Source organism: Erithacus rubecula, assembly GCF_903797595.1.
Source record: "Erithacus rubecula genome assembly, chromosome: 3".
Lineage (NCBI taxonomy): Eukaryota > Metazoa > Chordata > Aves > Passeriformes > Muscicapidae > Erithacus > Erithacus rubecula.
This window is the reverse complement of record NC_136689.1, coordinates 77849559-77871662: the sequence shown is the minus strand read 5'-3', so window position 1 is coordinate 77871662 and position 22104 is coordinate 77849559. Positions and strand designations below refer to the sequence as shown.

The 22104-nt window shown below is 37.8% G+C and overlaps 1 protein-coding gene across 7 annotated transcripts in view; it reads right to left on the bottom strand.

Moving 5' to 3' along the window:
* Positions 1 to 22104, bottom strand: part of CTNND2 (catenin delta 2) — a 626420-nt gene that overhangs the window by 103058 nt on the left and 501258 nt on the right. For all 7 annotated transcript variants that reach the window (XM_079301143.1, XM_079301147.1, XM_079301144.1 and 4 more), the window contains one exon: positions 21309 to 21492. In XM_079301143.1, the coding sequence (XP_079157269.1) occupies positions 21309 to 21492 (184 nt within the window). The remainder of the gene's footprint in view (positions 1 to 21308; positions 21493 to 22104) is intronic.

Here is a 22104-nt window from a genome sequence, read left to right as displayed (position 1 = left end):
AATAGCTTAGCACTAGGGACTGGCAATAGAAAAGGACCAGACCACCACATAAAATTAACAGTTAATTAAAAATACAAGTATGATGCTTTTTCTAACACACTAGTTTCCTTATTTAATGAGACTCCTAAACAACAACGACATCTTGAAAAAGTTTCACAAATATAATTTCTGTAATCAGAAAAACATCCCCACCCCAAAATCTAAGAACAAAACCTATGAAAAACAGATTTTTGGGTTATACTTTATTAAAGTTTACTTGTAAATATCCTGCCTTCTTAAAGGACTAATTTGTGCATCCCATCTCCCCTCTCTCAGGTAATGATGAACTCAGTACCTGTAATTTGGAACCCTCTGGAGCATCCTCTGCTCCATTCTAACAAGGCACTTAGAACTGGGTCCCCAGCATGCTTGGAAGTCTTTGTGCAAAGAATGTCATTGCACTACTTCACAGAAGCAAAGAAGGAAGTGATCTGAAGCCCAATGTCTGCATTAAAACTTTGTCAATCATTTGAGTGTCCTGCATTCCACTGAGACCTGTTGTCCATAAATTCTCTTAACTAAGAATTATAAAAGAAAAAAGTGCTTTAATGCATGAATTGTCGGTCCTTGTCTTGGTCTCCTCTGTGGCTCATACACACAAATGGAACAGTAAGAAGTCAGTTTCCCAGAAAAAACAGCCCATTTAAATATCCAGTGAAGAGCCTGTTACATGGAAAACAGTTCATATGCCAAATAGACCCACCGGCCACACAAATTCAGTTTAAGAGTAACCAAACACATGTAGTAAAAAGCCAAGTTCCACAACTGTTAAATTCCTACAACATGATACAAGAAGTAAAGTCTGTGATTGAGGTACAATCCCAGTAATTTTATATTTCCAAATAAACCCTTTGAAAGGATGGAAGCTGAAATGGGTTGTCCTAGTTCGATGACAAAGGGATGTGAAAACATTTCTAGGCAAACAGAGAAGCTACATCTTGAAAAAAACAAAAAACAAAAAAATAGAGCCTGTTTTAGACATAGTAACTCAGTAGAGATCTGTATGAGGAAAAAGTACTTTAGACCCTGGGATGGGACACCATGACACTGTCATTTTGGTTTCTTACTCTTGTTAGAATAAGCATTCTACTTGGGCTGGATGACAGTTCAGATGTGACTTTCTAGTTGTATAAATATGAGAATAAACAATGGCATTACAAATGAATTTTGGATTCCACTTTGACATAAGATTGTACTTTTTATGCTCCAATTTTCACTTTTATATGCTGATTTTTAAGTTGACACTGTTGTTACTAAACCAATCCTAAAAGTTTTGGATGAGGTATTGCAACATATTGCATATTCTTTTCATACACTTTGGTAGACACTTAAACTCAGTAAGCCTGCTTGTCTCTGCCTTGTTGAAACATTGTCTCTGCAATGTTTCTGTTTGAAACATTTAAAAGCATTATCAGTAATGTACTTCTTCTCAGGTCTTATGAACCCAAGTATTGCCTTGGTTTTAAAACTCAGTCAAAAAGGTAATTGCAAAAATAAGACCAGAAACAATGTAAATAGCTATATTTAGCAAAGTTACCACTCTAAAAATCTTATGAATAAAGATTAGGTTTCAGAAAATCCACAAGCAATAAGCAATCCTATCAACCTGGAGGAAACAAACAAGTAGGATCGTGATTGCTCAAGTGAGATGATTCCCTTAACCTACAAAGCAATCTCTCTGTCACATCTGAGTTTCAAGTGCCTTCCTGCATCTATTTTGCAGTCCTGAAAAACCATTATCAGTGCAGTGCCTTGAGAAGAAAGGAAGGTGAATCAGCTTTGGTTGTTGACTAATCAGATGAGCACAATTAATTACAACCCCAATCAGTTCATTAGATTATTAGCTTCATCTCTTTTTGATCAGCTACTTAGAAATTTGAATATAGAGGATAAGAAGTCACAAAGCAGAACACTCATTAGAGTATCAGAAGTATGAAATGCTGCTCTGAAACATATGAAGTTACAGCACAGCACAGCAAAGTAGAAGACAAATGCTTTCTAGCTGTGTGATTTTCCATGCTCTCAGTGAATTGACTGCTATGGACATTTCTCCAGCTGGACTCTCTATAAATCTGAGAGGGATCTTTCTCCCCTACCAAACTAAAAATCTTTAGAAATGCTGCTTATTTGCCATTTCTCCCAGTTCTTCATCTAAATTAGTTACCAGTATGTAAGTTCTTCTACTGTCATAATCCGCACGCTCTGTGACCAGCTCCTCCTTCTGAATTTTCAGTTAGGCATCTCAAAATTAATTTATTATTTGCTCATATTATTTCTTTCTAGTCACATAATTCATTAAATGATACTGTTCCTGCAAAATTGCATTTTCTTATTTCTAGAACAATCTCTACCCTCAATTTTCTTTTTTTTATGCTTTAAATCCATCAAAAACATCAAGGCATCTATGCTGTTTCCCAGTAATAGCATCTCAGGGTGTTACGATGTTTTGAGCTAAATACCTGTAAAAAATCTCATTAGCATAAATTGCATAATTGCAAAAAATATATAATGTGATGCATAATAAATTACAATTCTTATGCTTTGTCCAAATGTGCCTTCAGCACAAGAAATAAATATGTGTGTTCATGTCCTATTTTCATGACAGTTAAGATGAAATTGCCAGTGAGCATCCTACCTCAGATTATGTCACATCATTCTGTCTCCAAACAGCTTTATGTGTACACTGACCCTCTATTGTGCCCTTTGGCCTAATGAGTCATTGTGCATCACTGCTGCTTGAAATATCCTGTAAAAAAGGCAGGGGATCACTCCACAACCCTACTTACCCCACCTAGTCCATGCCATACAGAATGATGAACAAACTCTGCTATGAGTGTTACTGTCAATGCTCTCTACTCCTCTGGCTGATATCCCAGGGATGCCATCTGACAACCTGGACCTTCTTCCAGAACAAGCTCCTTACAGGACCCTACACTGCCCTGATGCCTGGCTCTCTCGTGGATCACAGGAACTGCTCAGGAGGCAGATATTATTTATTGTCAGAAATTTAATTTTTTCCTTTTCATTTTAACACATACCCTTTGAATCAATTAGCTCATTCCTGTTAAACTAAATGCCAAATTCAAACTCTCCACTGGTGGCTTAAAATGCTCACGAAACTCTTGCATGTGTATCAGACTCTCTACTTTGTTACTTGCTTGGCCATAAAATACACTATTATCCATCAGGTATTTCACCCTCCCATCTGTAGAAAGATATGCATTTAATACCTTACTGCATTTCATCATCCTGATTCTTCCTATAAATTGCACCAAAACACTTGTATGCTGTGAAAGAAAAGGACACCCCACCCTCAACCCTTCCTCTCCCCCAGAAATATAGTTTGCAGGAGCTGTGTGTATCTGATTGAGTAAAGTTTTCTGGAGAATCATGGTCCTCTTTCTCTCATGATACACCTCTGTGCATCCTGTTTTCACCTTATATAGGAGGACACGTACATAGGTACATGTTTCTTGGGCCAAGAGACATGTGTGTTCTAGAAACCCACAATTAACTGACAGTAAAAAAGAGTGGGGGGAAAAATATGATGCAAACTGAATAACCAGAAAAAGCTGAGAGCTGGTTTCAAGTACCAAGTTACTGGTGCCATGGCAAACTTCAGCCTTGGTCTCTGGGGAATTATTTCTACGCTGAGGAAATTCTGCAGTTGTTTTTACTCTTCAGTTGACAAATAAGAAGAATTCCCTGAGCAAGAGATACTCAGCACCATCAGTGCTTGCTGCCATGTGACCTGCTTTTACAACAAACCTCACCTCTAGCAGTGCTTTGACTGCAGAGGTACTATGCCTGGGAAAAGAATCATCCTCTGGTATGCTTCATTTGCCAGTCAGACCAAATTAGCAAAAGGATAATTACAGCTTATAAAGGTGCCTGTTCTTTTATGAATAAACACTCATTCTAATTTTGTAATTATTATTTTACCATTCTCAGTTAATTGTCAGTTACTTGAAAACATAGCTTCCTCTGAAACAGTGCAAACACAATTCCCTAAATGACAGTAAAATTTCCTGTATTAGGTATAAAGATTACAAATTATTTAATAGAACTTTAGGAAGATTAGTACTTATTTCCCAGTTCAGATATTTCCACTGCCAAAACCTTGCTGAAATAAATATGTTAGTACCAAATACGTGAGGAATTTTTCTTCCCTTATTAGCAGGTGGCTCTGGTAAAATGACACTCCATCAAGGTAATAATTGTATGAATCTAGTATTGCAACGTTCCAGTTCCTTATCTTTGAGTTGTCCTTCTGCCCAGAGCGGATTGTCTCCATGTTCCTCCTCTGGATCTGCTCCAACAGGTCCATGACCTTCTGATGCTGGGGTCCCCAGAGGTGGATGCATCACTCCAGCTGCTGTCTCAGGAGAGTAGAGCAGTGTGGGAGTCACCTCCCTTGACCTCCTGGCCATGCTGCTTTTGATGCAGCCCTGGATACCACTGACCTTCTGGGATGGAAGCACATGCTCTTGGCTCATGTCCAGCTTTTCATCCACCAGAACTGCCAAGTGATTCTTGGCAGGGCTGCTCTCACTGGCTTCTCACATCTGTGATTACACTGACCCAGGTGTGGCACCTTGCTGTTTGGCTTGTTGAACTTCATGATGTTCTCATGGGCCCACTTGTCAAGTTTGTCTGGATCCCCCTGGACGACACTCCTTCTGTGTCAACTGCACTGCGCAGCTTCGTGTCGCCTGAAAATTTACTGAGGCTGCGCTTGATCGCTGATGTTGAAGAGCACTGACCCCAAGACGGAGCCATGAGGGGCACCATCTCCCCCTAAAGACAGAGCCATTGACCACAACTCTCTGTCTGAATCCATCCAGCCAATTACTTATCCACCACATGAGGCAGAGATATTGGAGGGGCCTCAGCTGGGGCTCCCCCTCTCTCCCCTGCTGCAATCACAATCAGACAATGACTGGGCTTTGCTGGGCACAAGCACCACTCCCTGTATCCTTTGGCTCTGGCAGCAGCTGAGTGTGTCTGATCACAGCTCAGGGAACTTCTTAGCTGTATAAAACCACAACTTACAAGTATTTAGAAGAAGGGAAGAACTGCACACCTGCACCCCACAAACACCCACTGGCACCAATGGGTGCCAGTGAACACTTCAGGAACATTCATGCACTGTATGGACTCTTCTACTGGAGGAAGCTTTGGAGAAAGTATCTGTATTTCATATGCAGTATTTATCCTGCACTAATTTCCTCTGGAGACTCAGGGTCTATCCTGAGAGTATTTACTGGGAAAATTACTTAAAAACAACTATTCTGCAGCTCTTTCTTTCTGCTATTCCACAGTGTAGTCAAGTCTCCAAGACAAAACTCTTGGTTACAACAGAAAAGTACCAATCCATACCCAGATTCAATTTAGTCTGCTTAATCTGCCTGCTTCTCACCAAACGTATCACTCTTGCATCACCATTTAACCTAAAATGTTGCCTTCAGAATCATGGTATTTAGCCACACAACACCACTGTCACCCATGTCATCTGCTCTCAAGAATCTCAATGGAAAGCAGCACCCTGGCAGATGGCAAACGGAAACTTTAGTGTTTTCCCACACTTTTGGGGATGTGCTGGGCTTCTCCAAATACTAAGTCTGCCAAGAAGTGGTACTGTTGTGATGGCTGCAGCCAAAGACACTCGCATGTAGGTGAATACCAGAAATTCAATCCATACCATGAAATCTTTTCTCAAAACATGCCTAATTAATCTGATTCAGGCAGCAAAACCTCATACATCTGTCCTTGCTATCTGTTATAGCCTCTTATCATGGCATGGCTATCAATATGCCTCCTGCCCTCTCTCCCCAAATAAAAGTTACACCACTTAGGACTTCAATTTACACATTTATAACCCAAAGTCTACTTGAAAACCAGCACAATAACCTGCCTCAGAAGATTCAGGAAGTCTGCTAGGCTGTGAACTTGATTTACAAATTTGCCCTGTTAACTGAGCAAAACATGACAGCCAAAAAAATTAACAATGCCAGAGAAGCTGATCACTACTATAATGCCAGAAAGAACAGCAGTAACAGCCATAAACTCTTGAAGTACTTTAAAGATTAAGTGCAACTATCTTTATTTATTTAGACCAATGGTGAAGTCACCCTGAACAAACAGCAGAGAGTTCTGGAAATATTTCAGTATATGAGTTCAGAGAACTCCAGAAAAATATGGAAGTATCAATGAGATTGGGATGTTTACATCTTATTTTTCAAAGTTGTGTTAGGCAAACTGATTAACAAAAGAATCGACTGTGTTTCCTCTATGTCTAGTCCTTCAAAAATTGTAGTGTTAATATTTTGCATAGAATTTTAAAGTTTGATTGCAATTTCAAGGGGATTTAATTGAATTTAGAGAATTACAAATGGCAAGACACTGTGTATGTAAAGGTCAATACTTTTTCTCTGCAATTTCATCTTGATGTAAGGAATAAAAACAGCAGCTTGCAACTGCAATTCTGAAATTGTCTATTTAAATAAACATCTAATTACAAATGTCCAATATTGTAACTACACATATCAATTTAAAGTACCATCAAAATACCACTTATTTACTTATTTATTAAGAGAACCTAAATTAACACTTATTAGCCTACATGACCATAATTGAAATAGGATTTTCAACTACAGATCTTTTTCAGACTGTTTAGCTGGCACTTGAAAGTAAGCCTACTTGCAATTGCTTATCAGTTCATTGTTGTAACATGCTTTACAGAGCAGTACAGTTAGAAAGTCAAGCACTGAAAACTCACATAATACCTAAATTAAGTTGGCCTCTGCCAACTAAGTTGGCAATTAAGCTGGCCTCTGTAACTCAACACCCTTTTACACAATGGTTGTGATATGTTGTCTATGCTGTCACTTTAGACCCTTGTAGGAGTCACTGTGTGTGCAGGAGTCCACCACACACAATGGATTTATTTGATGTGTATGACAGTTTTATTTAGAAGGGTTTGTTGGGGTTGTTTTCCATTAGCCTGCTCACCTCTGTCAGCAAGTGTTCCATGACCAATGCAAGGGAAGAGGAATAATGGCCCTCACATGAGAAATGAGGTACAGGAATTTTGTTCTGTTCCAGATTTGGTCTCAGGGATTGTACTTTCTGTATTCCCAGTTTTCCAGGGGCTTGACTTGAACTCTGGAGTCACTCACATAATCTCAGAACTGTTGGCTGGAAGAACCATTGGGAAGTCATCAGAGTCCAGCCTGCTGCCAATGGAAGGATTATCAAGACCACACAAGGCCACTGGTTTTGCTGGAGAGCCTCCAAGTGATCAAAGGATGCATGTTCCACCACCTCTCTGTTCCAGTGTGCAACACTGCTTACCTGATAAAGTGTAATATCCAATCTGAATTTCCCAAGCTGAAACTTGTGACTTCTTTCCCGCACCCTCTCCAGTTTCTGAGAATTCTCTTTGAAAAGAGTGGGCCCAAAGCTGGAAACAGTGTTGTTCAGGTGTCCACAGCAGTAACCAAGAAAACAGATAAACTTCCATACACCTGCTGGTCACAGAGGAACCTCAGTCTGCCATATACAGGATAAGAACACATTGTTGCTTGTATTTGGATTGGTGTCCCCAACAAACCCCTTTTCTTTTTCAAAAACATGCTGCTTAGTCAGGGTTTACAGCCTGTACTAATAAAACAATAAAGGAATAGTATATTCCATCAGTGCTCTCCCTTCATCCGTGTGGACAAACACTTTATCACAGAAGGCAATCATGCCCACTAAACATGATCTGCCAGTGGTAAATCCATGCTGGCTGTTCCTCCATCACATGCTTTGAAATAGATTCTAAAAAGTCATAGTCCGCATTTTTTCCGAGGTCTGGGATAAAGGTGATCCTCAGATTATATTTGTTCTCCTCAAAGCCAGATAAATTTTCAGCCTTTCTCTAGTTCTCAGCCACTTCCCTTAAACACCAGATAGATGCCTCACAACTGCATCAGCTTCTTTGCAGTACTCTAGGGTAAATTCCACCCAGTGTCATAGATACACACATATATACATGTATGTTCTCCAAATAGCCCTTATACTGCTTCCCCTTGCTCTTCTTAAAACACACTGAAATATACAGGAGTCTAGGAGCAGGACTTGCCTGATAAAACTGTGGCACAACAGGTGTTGAGTTCTTCAGTCTTTTCCCTTTCATCCACCACTAATTTGTCTTCCCTGTGCACTAATAGACTTAAATTCTTCTCAACTTCTTTCTCCTTTTAGGATACATGTGCCTGTAAAATCCCCTGCTGTGATCCTTTATAACCCAAGTTACCTCCTGCCGGTCTTTGATCTTCCTCATTTTATCTCCAAATGCAGCTTTTCATAGTCCTTTGTTGTTCTGGTTTCCACTCTGGTTTCTTCTTGTGCTTCAGGAGAATTTCTGTTTACCCAAACGAGCAGTTCTGCCATTATCTCCAGTCTTCCTGTACAGCTGTGTGATTTGCCCCAAGTTCCCAGCAAGCTGATTGCTTTTTGTTTGGTGGTTTGGTTGGTTTTGGGGATTTTTGTTTGTTTGTTTGTTTCTGATTTGTGCCCACATTTCTCCTCTGAAATGGATTCACAAAGGATTCAAAATATGAGTGTGTGACTGCCATGGATGCCTTGATGCTATGGTCAGGAGGGAGATCAAATAGCTAGGCAGGTATGGTTAACAACCCAAGTTAAACTTGACAGTATGCTGCTAGAGTTGAGAATAACAACCTAAATGTACAGTCATGGCCCACAGGAGGTTGGTATCAAATATCAAATGCAATAGTCTGTACTGCTGGCTGAAAGTGCTGATGTGAACCTGCTGCAGGGCACACATACCTAGTGCAGCAAGTTACCTTCCACTTCTACTGCCAACATCTTTCCTATCTATTTCCTGCCTGACTGCAGCAGCAGTACTGCTTCAAGTGAGACAGTAGCAGGAGTTGTGCTGAGGCCAGTAACTTAATTTCACACTAACTGGAAAAAAGCAGAGCAAACTCCCAAATGGCATCTGCTGAAAATATTCTGCTTCTCATTGCAGATTTTTAACATGAACAAATATTTATTATTGATAAAATAGATTAATAATTTGTTTCTTACTGAATACATGAACTTGAAAAAATGAACAGCACAAAAACAGGCCTCCAGCAGAGAGGAGTAAATGTGAAATTATTAAACAGGAAGGGTATGAATAAGCTTAGATGCCTGCCAAGAGTCTCATTCCCAATACTGCTACAGTAGTGAAAACTCCAGGTATTCTGATGTCTCTGTAAACATGATCAATCTCCTTTCTTTCCTCATCTAAGAATAAGAAGTAAGAAAAGCAAGAAGAAAACTGCTGGATAGTTTCACTGTTATCCTCATAACACATTTCTGCACTTGATTTAAGAATGGGAGCTAATAGGTCAATTTAAACAAACAATGGAAATAAATTACTTTTACTGTATGGCAGCTATCTCAGAAGTTTTTGGTAGATGAAGGTCTGTACATGACAGTTACCACAGTATTAAATAAACTCCAGTTCCTGTATATTTGTTTTTATGCATTACATCTGACACAAGCTGTGGTTTGCATTAGAAACCTCAAATTGTACTAACTGGAAAATACCTGAAGTACCCTCATACAAAATAAAATATATTGGCTTTGCTAAAGTATGATCAGTTGAAGCTCTCATATATTTGTAGGGGAGGAAATATAAATAATATCTAAGGATTATACTACTTTCACTTTGTAAACTCTAATCTTTTTAGTTTATAGTATAATTTACTATAATGGTCAACCAAACTGTTGAAGAATGGCTGACTACATAATATATCCACTAGCAATAAAATATAATGATAGGGCTCATGCTATGAAAAGCTAACATTTGTTTATATAAATTAGCCCCTATTTAGTAATTACACTGTATGTCTGCCATAAGGTCAGGTAAAATGTAACCCCAGCAGAAGTGATACTGTAAGCATTATAATCTAGACAGAGCTAGGTTGGAGAATTACAGGGGATAATTAATCAGTTCATGCTTTGCATGTGTTTCATGATATGTGGAGCCATGATTCTAGAATAAAATATTTGTGCTAATGCAATCACTTCCCACTGCTTTAAAATAAATTGTACCAACCCCATCATTCAGTTCTAAAAGTAAAAAAAACAAAAAAAAAAGAAAAATAAATACATAGAGATGTATTTATCCCTCTAGAGACGCACACACATCTACCTGTTTTATAAGCAAGAAATTATGTGTTTTCATTACAAACAATGATACTAGCAAAGCACCTAAAGTGCCTACATATTCAGGGGAAAAAATGGTGAAACAAACCAATTATTTACAGATCATCTTTGTATACACAAATGTGACATATATACAGCACCAGTAGCCTCTAAACAACCAGTACCTCATTCAGGTGTCTAGTTAAATAAGATACCTAAAACAAGTCATGAATCGCTTTTATAATCAAAGGAAGGTGATTTTTTTCCCTGAAATCCTTCAAGATGGAAATGCTGCCTATTTAAGTTTAGTTACTCTAGTTTTTTCGATTAAAGCCCAAACAAAAAAATTATTTAAAAAAAACCATCTTGGAAATCTTCGAGTAATTCAGTACCCAAGAACTCTTTTAGCTGACTCATGTATAATCTAGGTGAAAGCAAAAACAAAACTATCAATTCTGTAAAAGGTAAAGGAAACAAGAAAAGCAAACACATTGTTCTTGTAAAAACAATTAAAAACTCTCATGTCATTTCTGTAAATGGTATAAAATTTCAGTTCAGAAAATGGTATCATTCATGTGAATTTCCCTCTTCCCTATTTCAGTGTTGTGATTGCAGAGGCAGCCACTCCTGTTGATTTTGTTAGTGGATCCTATGCCTTGTGGGTGGACCAGGTGCCCTCAGTAACCTCTGCAACCTAATGACAAGGAAGGGTGACATGATTCCATCTAAGAGTGGGCTAAGGAGGACTACACTATTTCCAAAACAGATTGGCATCCAGCACAGAAGATACCACCCCAGCTACATCAACATCCTTGATGTTAAATTAATAAAGATGCACCCTCTTTCTTGAACTTGTCTCAGTTCATTCTTCTCTTCCATTTGTCCCAGTTGATCCTTCTCTTGTGCACAGCAAATATTCGCCACATCACAAATGTTTGTTTCTGATCATGCTGTCAGTGAATGCAAACAGAAACACTACTCTCTGCTCTGTTCCCTTTATCACATAGGCTATAAAAAGGATGACCTCCCACTGTTTTTGTTAACTAAAAATAAGATTGCCCTTTTTTTTGTGGGTTTATGAAACTTAAATACCTCTGAGGTCTCGAGCTGTGCCCAAGGCCAGGCAGCTGTAGGTCTCTCTCTTCATTGACTGCAAGAGCCCACGAGCAAGCAGACTGCAAGCACACCACAAGCACAGGCAGCTGACTCTAGCATCTAACTAACTACCAGAAGTGCAAACAATACTGTGCATTTTCTCATATTTGAATTGATTTTAAGACACTCCTTCTTAACACAAAGTCTGGCAACCAAACATAGCAGGTATCAAAATCAACCAAAGTCAATCAATATGACAAGTTGACTAACTTACTCAGCACAAATCAATTATCTAAAGAGAACACAGGGAAATAAATATATATTTTTTGTAAATAAATATTTTTATCATGCATTCTAGTGGGTATTTTCACTTCATTAGGGGATTAAAAAAACCTCTAAACTCACATTTGTATAGACACAATACTTACACTGTGCCCTCTCATGACCATCATTTTTGAAACACTTTCCAAATATTGTTTTTTTTGTACACAGTAAATCCAGTACAAAGATGGATGAATGACAGCAAGGGGAGAGGAGGAGGTGTTTCACAATACTACTGTCCTTCAAGAGAAAACACTGAAGCTGTAACCAACTAACTGTAATAAATTACTACTTGGCAAAAAGAAATGAGCTGTGAATATAAAAAAGCTACACTAGGACAAATACTTCAAAAGTATTTTGTCATAGAAATTGTCTGCATGGAGTGTGCAATCCTAGATAAAAATACCATTATAGAATCATAAAATGGTCTAGAGGTTGGAAGAGGCCCTAAAGACCATCTGGCTGCATCCTCCCAACCATAGGCAGGGATATACTTTCCACTATCCCAAGTTGCTCAAAGTCCCATCTAGACTGGCCTTGAACACTTCTAGGGATGGGACATACACAATTTCTCTGGATAACCAATTCCAGTTTCTTAACACCCTCAGAGTAAAGAATATCCTTCTAACATCTAATCTAAACCTACTCTCTTTCAGTCTGAAACCATTCCCCCTTGTCACTATATGCTCTTGTGAAAGGGCATCTATCAGACAGATGTTAAATGTTCTCACAGTACAAACTTATGTGTAAGTACATGCTTCCATAGTACATGGATTCTTAATTTTTTTTTACTGAATGTATTCTTTCTCTCCCAAGAAAACCTCCCCACCAGTAAGAAACACCTTGAAAATACTGTATATGAAAGTAATTTAGGGAAGACAGTAGGAAAAAAACACCTGAAGTAAAAACCCTCCAGTATTTCTAACTGATTTTGAAGAGGCAGCCTGCCACCCTGTTTTCCATATTAGACAGAAACAGCACAGACTTTGCTGGCAGAACACACAAAAATCCTCTGTATTTGTGCTGCTGTTGCCTTTCTGAGACGGTGTTTGCAAGGCTGTGTGTCTATCAGTAAGCTGGAAATCAGCACCACCTTACCCAAGCTTTAAATCATCTCACCTCACTTGCATGAGTGTTAGTTTGTATTATGACCATGGAAATATTCAAACTGGATAAAATCAATGAAATTGAATTGAATTAATGAAAAGCATCACTTTTTTTTTCACTTCAGTCTTTACAGAACCTTCAATTTACCCTCAAATTAAGTGTCCACTTTACTAATCCTCTCAGAAAGAGGGGAATCCATTTTATTGCAAGCAGAGGTCTTCATCTCCATTTCTCAATGTGCTCTTACTAGACTGCTCTCTCTTCATCGAAAGACATCAACAAAAAGTCTTCCAAAGTGCTAAAATTCCTCTGTGGAGATTTGCAGTAATGATAATAAGAACACAATCTCAACATTGACTGGGCAAAGTTTCACGAACTATAGATTTGGAAATTAATTTCTGCTTTTCAGTGTTCAGCTCAGACATTCTGAGTGAGACTAACCAGGCCTGACAGTCTGCAGCCTGTTTCATCACACTCCCTAGGAGCTGTGTTTTTATTTATTTACTTATCAGGAGAGTCTTGGGAAAATATCTACCGAACAGACAAAAGTTGCAAAGTTTGTGAATGTGATCAGTACGGACTGCAGCTGTTGGGGTTTCAGAGCTACACTTACTCCTGGAGAGCATTTCTCACCAGCTCTCAGCAGCTCACCAGCTTGCAGACATGTGGAATGCCATCAAAGCCTTCTCTCAGGAAAAGCTTTGAGCACTGGCTCAACTTGAGCTGCTGGCATTAATTACTCCTGTACCTCAAGTCCAACAGTTCACATGCCCACAACATTCTGAAAGGAGGTGATAAAATGTTTACATTCTGTGATCTTGGCTGGCTTTTCCAGAAGGCTGAAGCAAGTTCAGCATACTGCAAATACATCCCTCTACTGCAAATCCTCAGACAGAGCAGAGACCAAATGATCCTCCCATTCCTAGGCAGTTTCTTCAGATTTGAAGCCATTTATCATGAGACAAAGAGGGAAAGTTGCAGAAGTATGCACTGCCTTTCCTTCCCTAGGCAGAGCCATGTGTTTTCACCTTTTTCCTATTGCCTAGTAATGCAAATACTTTTAACAAGAGAAAACCTAGTCAATACAGAAATCACACGATGAGCACCAAAGAACCCAAACTTACTGAGTATTATTTTGTTATCTCTGGTGAAATTGAGTGGGTATACAGACTCTGAATGACTGTGTTTCTCATCTTTCTTGGGTAAATAAAACATCATCTCTATCATCAATCACCGTGACCATGAGTGGTGCCACAGAATTGTCACAATCAGCTTTTCTCTCATGCTGAGACAAATAATATTTTCTGTGGAGCCAGAGTATATGAGTTTTTCAAAGTACCCATTCAAGAAGGACTATTCAGGATTTTGATAGTCAGCAAAGCCACAACAAAGATACACCTTGATTCCCACTGACACTTGTGTTTATTCTTCTCAATGGGCCCAGACAGCCAAGAAAAAATTGGCTTCATCTCTTTATCTTCCCACACAGTGACTGCATGGATGCACTCTAAAACACATGTGGTACCACACAGACTTAGAGGGCTTTCCCAAAAAGAAAACATTAGTGGTACTGTGATACCAGTTCTGAAGCTGGCCAGTGAGGAGACCTGTTATTGTCAGCTGTGTTTAAGAGTCAGCTAGAATCAAGCCAGCAGGACACTAAGACTCAGATCATACTTTTTTACAGCCAAACTAACACTTGCTGCTGCATGAATAAAAACTGTTCTGAAATGACAAAAAAATCCAAACAAAGTTGAAGCCACTCCACAAAACAAACTATTTACTTTCTTCAAAGCATTCATAACCACAAGGCTTAAACCTCTGGCAGAAGGAAATGTAAATTAACACTACCTAACTATGCAAATAAGAGTGGACATTTTATCTTCTTGTTAGGCACTAGTTAACAGTAGGCATTCAACCTGAAAGGAATTAAAATCATCAAAAGCTGGAAAAATAGTCAGTCATTCAAAATATACTTGAGATATTCAACACCCCTCGCATTCAAGGCTAGGGTACATCATAAGCTATTCAGCCTTAGAAGCAACAGTTTATAATTTTGTCATTGTTGCTGAGCCTAAGAATATCATAAGATGCAAAAGGCATACTCATTCTTTTCACATGTAGGCCCATAATTTCCAGAAACAGTAAATTACTTAAATACAGGAAAAACACATCCCTGCCACAGCAATAAGTAAATACTTTTAAATGTCTGACACCCAGCTAAGTTGTGGACTTTTTTTCCTGAAAACATCCACATACACTCATGTTAAAGAGAATAAAATAAGTCAATTGAAGAACAGGAAGTAAATTTCAGCTAGGTCCTCACTTATCAGACTCTCAACATACAGGTCCAGTATTTCTATTTGGTGTCCAAACACAAAGCCCCCCTGATCCATGAGTGAGTTTCCTTGTTTGCCCAAGAACCACTTACATAGCATTTTGAAGATATATGTTGACAGATCACTCTGTGTAAAATCAATACACTGGGAGTTTGTCCTGCATTTGAAGGTTGATTTTTGCAGAGCAGCCCACCATCTCTCTTATCACATAAAATGATGCAAGAAGGAGGTATGCCACCAAAACTTCTATGTTTTTAAGTACAGGAAAGTAAAAAGTGGCTGGATTTATACTGCATTATTTTTCAGACCTAAGAAGAATACAAAGGACATTTCATAATATCAGTTTAAAATCAAAATTTCTGTTTAAGATTTTCATCAGGTTGAGCCCAGAATAAACTTCCAGAGCTATAGAGAATTTGAAGCATCAATTTGGTATGCTGAAATAATGCTTTTACCAGGAATGCTGAAGAAGCATTAAAAGCACTACACTTCAGAGTGCTGTTTGAATGCCACTGCTATAATTAATACAGTATGACCTCGTATAAACCTTATAAATTAGTTCATGAATATGCAAATTAGGAATAACTACACTGTGAAGAAAAAGTGGGGTGCTTAAATATCTGACACAACTACACATTTAATTCTGTTGATACTTTTCCCTTGAGTATCTTCTGAATAAAAGCATTACAGCAGTAATCAGAGGACACTGATCTATTCCTACCAAAATCTCTCCCTCCCCCTGAGTCTGAACATTAGATTTTTATTTCAGCTACATTTATGAACAATTGCAGCATTCAGGAAAGAACAATCTCTTCAATAACTTGCAGAAATTCACCTTCAAAACTTTAGGCTTAACTGGGTTGCAATCGTTGTGGCCTCTCAATTGGTTTGTGACTCTTTTCTAGACTGGAACCTAGATTCTTGAAAAGGTGAAATACATATTTTCCTGCAGACTGACTCTTACTCATTTCTGGTACTTCTTCTCATTTTGGCTTGTGGGAACTGCTTGTAGTAACAGTCCCTCCCTTGAGCAGTTGTCTGTGGAAATACACAACTCATCTGAGTTTTGTCCTAACTTTGCACTCTGACAGAAAACGTGGGCTTTCTAAAGGATAAAACTGCATGGTCAGAGCCTGGGAAGAGTTCCTAGGTTCTAGAAAAGCACAGAAAGTACTGAGGTGGGTTGCTAGGTCCAAAATCTCTATATTCATCACAGCATCAACAGAGATGGACAAAACATGACTGCTCTGTTAACAGGAGGAGAATCACAAAATCATCAGCAACAGTGCTGCTCCTACTGTAAGAAGCCAGCTCTATTTATACACAACAGGAGATATTCAGAGCTTGCACTAGTCAGTAAAGCCAGAAAGGTATTATGGCTTCCATAATCATCCCTTCTATATCTGAATGTACACAACATAAACACACCTACACATATGCACATACATACATGTATCAGTTTAGTCTCAGACATGTTTCACATACATATGTCTACACAGATGTTTCTCTAGAAACAAAACAGGTAATAATACAGTCTAAATACATTTATCTGATGCTGTTCCCATGGTTTTCTTTTTTGTCAGTATGCAGCAGAATGTTCTACTGAAAAGAGAGTACAGAAGTTCCTAAGAACAGGAGTCAACAGGCTTTGAATGTTTAGAAAGCTGGAGGAGAAATAAGATAGTGAGACAAATGCATTAGATTTAAATGTCTGTGAAATACATCACTCACCTGCAAACTAGTTGAAAACATTTGATATTCAGGTTTCACAGCTAATACAAATTGTTTCAACAAGGCAATTTGTTCCTTCCAAAAGCTGGTCTACCCAGAAAATACTACTGGGTCAGTTATTCAAGTCATGTTTTAAAAACACTTTTTCCCTTTGCTCTTCTACTTTGAGAGCTTGTTACATATTAATTCAGTTGAAAAATAATTAAAGGTATTTTGTTAAAAGTTTATAAGTAAGAAAGTATGGAAAATTAGAAAATATGGGGCTTTCTAAATAAATAAGTATTTGAATGACACTCCCATTTCTAATCAACTAATGGGGTGAAGATAAATATTTTAATAGGTCTTTGATTTTCACAATTGCGCCTGTATTTCAGTGTATGATTAAAGATTAAATACAACATGGAAGAAATAAAAAACATTTTATAACTTTGTGTCTAAATTCACAATAGAATTTTAAAACTAAGGTCTTAATTTTAAAGTAAGGTCTTAAAATTCTTTAAAGTCCTCAGATGATATTCTATTAACTTAAGTGAATTTTAAATTAACAAAAAACAGAGTTCCAGATTGTACATGAGGCAGAAATTCTTGAAGAGTTTTTTCAAATAAATCTCTGGACAGGGATTTAGAGTTTTGTAATAAGTAAGCTTGAAGTTTCAGGTTAAGACAACATTATCTAATGTCTCTCCTGTTCATTTTAAAATTTCAGATTGGGGATTGCAAACCCCTTTCCATAAACAACTGTGATTACAAATTCACTTTTCACCTGACTATCCTTAATAAGTTTAAGTGAATCAGAAACTATAAATCAAAGATAGAGTATTTCCCTAACACAAGTAGAAGAGCCACAGCTAAAATACAAAAAGAAAAAAAGAAGTCTAACTTTACCAGAGCTTAATGAAGTAAGGTACTAGTATCTCAGTGGGGAGGCAACTAAATTGGGTGATTATTCCAACATGTCACACTGAGGTCTGGCAATTTATGAAAGTTGAATATTTAGATTAAATTTGTAAGTGATAGCCATAACGCTCTATTTAGATCTTTGAATTATCTAAACAATTTCAAAGTGTTCCAGTTATGTAAAATGAATTTGTACAATATTGTATTAAAACTGCTCTCTTTTTTCAAATCAGAAAAGTATGGAAAATGTGGTTGGTAAATAACATCTTTAAGGAAAAGAGAAAATAACAGGATAAGGTTTGATATTGCTGCTGCTTTTTAATGTGATTTCAGCTGCCTTACTGGGTGACTGGAGTTATACACATAAGAATATGGTTAGGAAAGATAATGAGGAACATAAGTACTAAAAATTGTAGGTAATAACCAACTTTTTAATTGAAAAATCATAAGAAATTATCATGAAGAAACTGAGAACAGCAAAAATCAGCAGAAAGAATAATTCATATACTGTTGTGATAAAAACATAAACCAACAATCTAATTATTCCTGTATAATGGCCATTGCAAACTACTTATTAGTGTTGTATATGGGATGGATTATATTACATCACCTCTCAGACATTATTTGAAGTTTTCAGCAGTGAATACACCAGACAACTTAAGTCACAGAAGACTGAAAAAAAACCTAAACCCAAATCCTCCTGGCATATTTTTAGCATTAAACCTATGTAACACAACCTGATATCTCTAAAATTTGCCAGCATTAGATATTCAGAATCTCTCAAGTATCCTGAACACTACTACTCCTCCTCTGATGCTGAGCACTGTCACTGGTAATCCCAATGAAAGTGAATTTTAACTGCATCCCCTCTAGCAAAACCAGAAAATAGAAGAGGACAATGAAACCAGAATCTTAGAAGAAATTGTCCCATGGAAGATGAAAATGGACTTTGCTTTTAGCAGAGAGGCATAGCCCAACCTCAGCCAGCAGCCACATTACACCTTCTTGATCTACCTCCTTTATTCAGTGAGATTTTGAAATGGAAGTAGAGGTCCTGTAACTAGACCCAAGTGGGAAGTGTGAAGGCTGTTCAGTTTATGGAGGGTGGTGGGTATTTCACCTGAACTGAGCAAAATTCCCATCATCTTCAAAGAATTTCCTCATCTTTTCATTCTGACACTTGCTGTTTCCTCCAGCCTGCAATCCCAGTATATTACATGAATTCAACAGAAGAAACCAGTTAGCATCTCAGGGGTGAGTTTGCACTTTTCTCTCTTGCACAATCTCAGATTTGATATTTTGCATAAAGATATTTTCAACAGTGACTGGGGAAAAGTAAGCAAGAAAAGTTACTGGTGGTGTGGAGCAAAAGTAAGTTTCAACCCTCTCCAAATGTTCTCCCTCTGCCAAAGAGCATCCACACAGACTCAGTGGGATGGAACTATCTAAAGAAGATGGATGGAGGCCAAAAAAATATCTGAAGCCATTAGAGAGGATAGAAAGATGCATTTTGGAAATAGTGAGAGTTTGATATCAGAAAGATATTAAAAAGCTGTACTATGATTGAAGGGCCTGGGCTTAGAAGGAAGACCAAGCTGCTCAGGACAGCAGTTTGAGCTGCTGCTACAGCTACCTGGGAAGGATTCATGAGTTATAATATGCACAGTCTTTTGCAGGCAGATATGAGCTTATTTTGCACGAGCTGCCCAGAAGCCATTCTGCTACGACAGCATCCCATCAAGCGCTGGTAGTAAGCCTTGCTGCAAAGCAGTGTGGATTACATCAGGCAACGTACCCTTCTCACGTGGCCCCAGTCCTCAGGCTGACCCAGAATGCAGGCTACTGTAAGCTCACATCAGTTTGCAAATGGGCGTGCACATACACTCACAAGAAAAAAAAAAAAACAAGAAAGATTTCAAGACCAGAGTGCAATGAATCCATCAACTAAGAGGTAGGAGAAACTGAAGTTTGCGGGATCAGGGATGAGCATTGGTCCCTGAGAAGCAGTTGAGAAAAATTAACAGGAAGATGGAGTTTATAGTGAGGGGAGATCAACACCAGACATGCTCCCTCAGAGAGGGGACACTGAAGCCCCAAATTTGTTCCAGATGTTTCTTTCAGAGGCAGCTCTTTAACTGCGACACATTAAATACTGGAAAAGTGAGACTTTTAGTAAAGGTCTTCCTGTAACACCTTCTGTCACTCCTAGCAATTACAGCAACTTTTTTTTTTGGTAGTGGTTTGAATGCAATGCAACACAATTATACCATAAACACTTTTCCAAAAAAGTCAAAACAACTCAGATACAAATACCTGGCTTCAGTCACATACCCCAAGATAGGTGGTATTCACATAATCACACCTGTGTTGAAGTCCAGCACTGCAATACTGCTTTTAATTCCACATGTGCAATATGAAAGTTACTATCTTCTATCTTTCATTCTCTTCTGATTGCATATAAACTGTCAATAATATATATTGGTTTTTCCCTTAAACTTTTTAAATATAACTTTGGAAAGGGAGACGTTTCATTGATGAAAGAGCACAAAGACAAAAAGGTGCTTGTTACAGACATGTAAAAAATACTGCTATTTTACTTTGCCTCCTATCACTTTTTCTTTTTTATTTAGCTCTTTAATGTATATCTGCTTTGGATGCAGCATACAACACAGATTGCCTTACTGACACATACTATTCACTACATTATATTCTGTGATGTAATATTTACTAATTTATTTTCACATCTCTGGAATAGATTACAGATTATTTTCTCCCGTATTTTCTGGAGAAAAGAACCTTAAAAGAACTTAAAAGAACCTGCCTAGTATCTTAAAACTTTGCATCTAAATGATTTGCATTGGAATTCAGAAATTGCTACAACCCAACCCTTTAGTAAGATTTTGTCAAAACTGAAACTCTCATTCTACTTTCATTCTCACATCTACAATGACTTTTAGGAATGGACAGATCAAATTGCACATATTTATATATATGCACCTCTGCATTGCATATACTAGTTTGGCATAGGAACACAAACATAAATAGTTATCATACTTGTTAAAGATCTGTTTAAGTCTTTTGGTTGAAAAATGTTGAATTGGTTGGTCTCTTATTGAAATTCTCATCTTCCCAGAGCATAAAAAAATCTACTTTATATTTTTATCACAACTCTAGCAGTGGCATCTGGAACCTTTAAGATGTTACTTTTTGTGAACATATTCATTATTTTCTGTACTGATTAAATTGGATGCTATAGTGAGGAAATACTGACTTTATTTAAGCAATTGGGGAAATAGGACAAATCTACAAGGGAGAAAATATATGTAATATACAAGCTTGGATGAAAGCAACTAAGAAAAGAAAAACAGAAAAACCCCAACAGGCCTTCTAAAGATTGTTTTTAATGACCTGCACCTTGTATTCTAATTAATTTCCAACTTTAAGTTTACATCACTGAAAGTCATCATCTTTGCTGACAGACTAACCAATGTAATTTACAGATGACTAAGAATGAGAAATACCAATCCAAGCACAATCAAGATGATTAAGGTAGAGCAAAGGTTTAGAAGGACTCACCTTAGGCACCCAGTGGCATTGCGCAGCACCTGTGATGAATGGAGTTGTATTTTATGATCATCCTGGAGTGGAGAGTTTTCCCATCCAGAGTGAGGGATGATCACTGCATTGGTCAACACTGCAAGGGCATCCTGGATGATTGGCATTTTCAGTGCATCACAGGAGGATAGATTCCAGAGAACTCCTACAAAAAGTAAAATGACTAATAATTAACACTATTCCAAAACAAGTTTGAATGTTTCTTTGTTTAAAAAAATGCAATCCAAACCAATATATTTACAGCATTGGTTTAATTTAAGTGTTTCTGTCAAAAATAAAACAAACTACATTGTACATGGGGCTGAATGACACTTACAAACTTTTGCAGAGGGAATACAGCTTTAAAAATGAAACACATTTACAGCAGCACTGGAAATTTCTCAGAGCTCTGCCTAAAAACTGAACAGCTGGTTATGATCTAGGCCTACGCAGGCTCTGAAGCACACAATGAATGAGGGAGTATTACAAGAATTTTTAGGGCTCAGTCTTCAGATATCTTCCTTCTGAGTAAAATTAATAAAAATCAGTAGCAGAAAAAAGGTTCTGATTTACACTAAAACTTTTACTCTTGATACATACATGTTGAGAGAAGCCCTGTGATCTTCACTGTAATGGAAGTAACTGTCTAGGCTTGCTGGTACTACAAGCAAAAAGACTTCTTCCAAAACCTGATAGAGCAGTATTTTAGCAGACTTCACCAAGTAAGATCATATTTTGTAAATATTTAACTATACAAAGTTACAGAATACTGTAATTT